This window comes from Alnus glutinosa, chromosome 2 (assembly GCF_958979055.1).
Source record: "Alnus glutinosa chromosome 2, dhAlnGlut1.1, whole genome shotgun sequence".
In the NCBI taxonomy this organism is placed as follows: Eukaryota; Viridiplantae; Streptophyta; class Magnoliopsida; order Fagales; family Betulaceae; genus Alnus; species Alnus glutinosa.
In genome coordinates, this window is record NC_084887.1 from 9,328,187 (window position 1) to 9,331,667 (window position 3,481).

General features: G+C 42.0%; 1 protein-coding gene across 1 annotated transcript; it reads left to right on the plus strand.

The window, feature by feature from the left end:
- Positions 1-1,798: 1,798 nt before the first annotated feature.
- Positions 1,799-2,975, plus strand: LOC133860169 (F-box protein At3g07870-like). The gene has a single exon (XM_062295826.1). The coding sequence runs from the start codon at positions 1,808-1,810 to the stop codon at positions 2,705-2,707; it is 900 nt and encodes a 299-aa protein (XP_062151810.1). The 5' UTR covers positions 1,799-1,807; the 3' UTR covers positions 2,708-2,975.
- Positions 2,976-3,481: the final 506 nt, after the last annotated feature.

Genomic DNA, 3,481 nt, shown 5'->3' on the forward strand with positions numbered 1-3,481 from the left:
CAAAATATGCAGCCAAAAAGAGAAGATTCAAAATTTAAATTTTCTAAAAGAAACCTTCTAATGCTCCCTTTGTTTCGGTGTAAAATGGTTTCCGTCGTAAAATAGTTTCAGGGAAGTCATTTTTCAAAAAAATATTTCCCGTCGAAATCATTTTCGGTGTTTGGAGTGGATGGAAAATTAAAAATATTTTTTATATTTTAATTTAATCATATTAATTTAAAAAAATTAAATTTTATTCACAAAATAAAAAATATTAATATAAAAATATTTTTTAATATTTGCAATATACAAATTCCGGAAAAAGTCACCGGAATCTGGCCATTTTTGCCAGGTTCCGGCGATCTTTGCCGGGATCCGGCAAAAACGGCCGGATTCCGGCCAGTTGACCGGATACCGACCGTCCTAGCCAGTTTCCGACCATATGGCCGGAGATTCGGCCAAAACGGCTGGATCCGGCCAGATGCCAGGGGTCCAGCCGTTCTGGCCAGATCCAGGCCGGATCCCGACCAGATGCCCGGTGATCCGGCGTTCTGGCCAGATCCGAGCAGGGATCCGGCCATATAGCTGGAGATCCAGCCGCTCCTGCCAGTATCCTGCCAGACGGCCGGATCCGAGCCGGGATCCGGCCAGATAGCTGGAGATCCGGCCGCTCCGGCCAATTTGGCCGGAATCTGGCACGTATCCCCAGAATCCGGCGATATTTGCCAGACGTCGCCGGATTCCGACCTAATTTGTCGGATCCCGGCACTGACCAGAGTCAGAATCTGACTTGTCGAAATCCGGTAATAGTCAACTGTTTGAACGTAAAAGTCGACTACCTTGTTTAAAAGAGAGTCGACTACATCTATCATCTACGGAAAATGATTTACGCTTTTAAAAAGCGTAAATCATTTTCCGAAATTTATTAAGCATTTTTTGTCAAACGGAAATCATTTTCCGGTTGACCATTATTTTCGCCCCTACCAAACACCAGAAAATACGGAAATCATTTTACGCCGAAACAAACGGAGCATAAATGACTAGCCAACTAGGGTATTTCAAACATTTCAAATTTTGAATTCTTTTTAAATTAAGTCGTCAGACTTTTGGGCTCAAAGCTCATTTAGTGTTATGTCTAACCCAATTAAGCCTAAAGCCTAAATATAACACACCTACTATACCTACGCATCCCAATAAAAATTTGTAACCCGGCCAATTAAAGCAATAATAAATTATTAAAAAGTAAATACAAGCTATATATATATATCCACCAATAAAATAGTAACATGTAAGCAAGTAAACTAAAGGAATATTATAGGGACGCTAAGTGATGTTTGTTTAAATGTATATTAGGCTGAAATCAAAGAAAAATTAAATAGAATTTTAAGCTTTTTCATGATTGGGCTTAAATAAGAGATTTGTTTCTTCTTAGGACTTGACGTGTGAATACCACCCCAATGCATTTTGAAATCGTGCACTAGTAGTTTTTTTAGTATTTTTTTACTTGTTAATATACATTAATTCATGGGGCAGTGATACATGCACTATAAGTGCACAACTTCAAAATACATTGAAATAGAACTCAAACAGTTAGAGTTGTGCACTTGTAATTTTAGCATTTTCCTAATTCATCTATCTCATTCCATTGTACTAGAATTCCTCCCCCAATATTATATAATTTATGGGAAACTCTTCCTGCACAACAGGTTGTGCACATGTTATGCACATCCTATTGTGCAGCTATCATTTCCCATAATTTACACGGAAATGAAATCTTCATAAGCGCGACTACCCTGCCAATTCGGAGCAGAGCCATCACTCATCAGCCATGTCCACCAATCTCCCTGAGGACGTGGTTCTCAATATCCTCTCCAGGCTGCCTCCAAAGTCTCTTCTCCGATTCAGATCCGTCTCCAAATCCTGGCTCTCCCTCATTGGCAACCCCAATTATCTATCCAAAAACCTCCTCAACCACTCCATTCTCACCGCCGCTGCCACCCATCAGCTCCTTCTCGTAAAACTCACCACCCCATCCATTCCCCAAAGGCAGACTTACTCTTTCCTCTCCTACCAAACCCTTGCCTTCGCCTCTCAAACTCCTCAAAATCTTCCCATACGAAGCCCACGTGGGCTTAGCATAGTGGGTTCCTGTAATGGCTTGCTCTGTCTCTTTGATTACTTCTCCGGCGGCCACATCTTTGTCTGGAACCCTGCCACTTCAGAGCTCAAGGCCTTGCCTTGCGCGTCCAACGTGGACACTGTATGCTTCGGCTTCGACCACAAACGAAATGAGTTTGTGGTTATGCGGACTCGTTATGTTCCGAAGCGTGATCCGTCGGTTTTCATTACGAACGGGGGAGTTCTTCATCTGAACCGGGTGGCGGAGGTGTATAGGCTAAGAAGCGGTGATTCTTGGAGAAAGCTTATCGTGGATGGAGACGTGCCCGATTGCAACAGACCCAATTCGCGGTCACATTGGGCATATGCAAATGGGGTATGTTACTGGTGGACATTACGCGGTGTTGAGGATGAAAAGATTGTTGCTTTCGATGTGAGCGAGGAGGTGTTCAGGACGACGCCGTTGCCGGATGCTAGTGTTCTTGGGAGGCGCAGTGATGTGAGGGCTCTGATGGTGCTAAACGAATCTTTGCGATGGTTGTTGTGCGTAATAAAAGCAAATGGGTGGGGAAATTGTTTGATATATGGGTGCTGCTTGAATTTGGTGTGAAGGAGTCGTGGACTCCGCTTCTGAGGATTGAAGCTTTTCCCAATCTGGAATGGCCGTTGGGTTTTTGGAAGAACGGCGAGTTGTTTATGGAGAACGGCGAAGGGGAGCTGGTGTTGTATGACCCTTTTACCCAAAAAGTAAGAAATGTTGATTAGGTTGATCATGGGGTAAAGGAATCGTTGCAAGTTTTAGCTTACACACCCACTTCGGTTTCGTTCGAAGGAGGGCTTTAAGCTTGCAATATAGCTAATAAGCTAATAATGCATGAGCTGAGGTGTGTTTGGATATTTTTCTTTGAATTTTACTTTTTGGAAAATGATTTGTGGGGGACGAAAACCGTCCCCATCACCCTCTTTTTGGTTTTTTAATCCAAAACAATCAAAATTTGTCCTTTGATGACCATTGAAGGACAAATTTTTATTTATTTATTTATTAAAAAAATAAAAAAGAGGGTGATGGGGGATGGTTTTCCGTCCCCATGTATCAGCTCTCTTACTTTTTAGATTGTTTGATATACACCATTAATGACTTTAATTTCACATGGCAATCGTTTTCGTCATTTAGGTGAGGGCCCTAATTCATGTACAACTCCAATCCATTTCAATTATTGCACAACCCCAATGTGCCTTGGGGCTGTGCAATAGTTGGGGTGGAGTTGTATTTTTAGCATTATCCTTAGGTCAGATAGGGGGAATGGGAACTCAACTTTAATGAATGAGAAGTTGGACTTGAAAAGTCATCATAACCAAAAGTCATTTTAGTTATTGTGAGCGT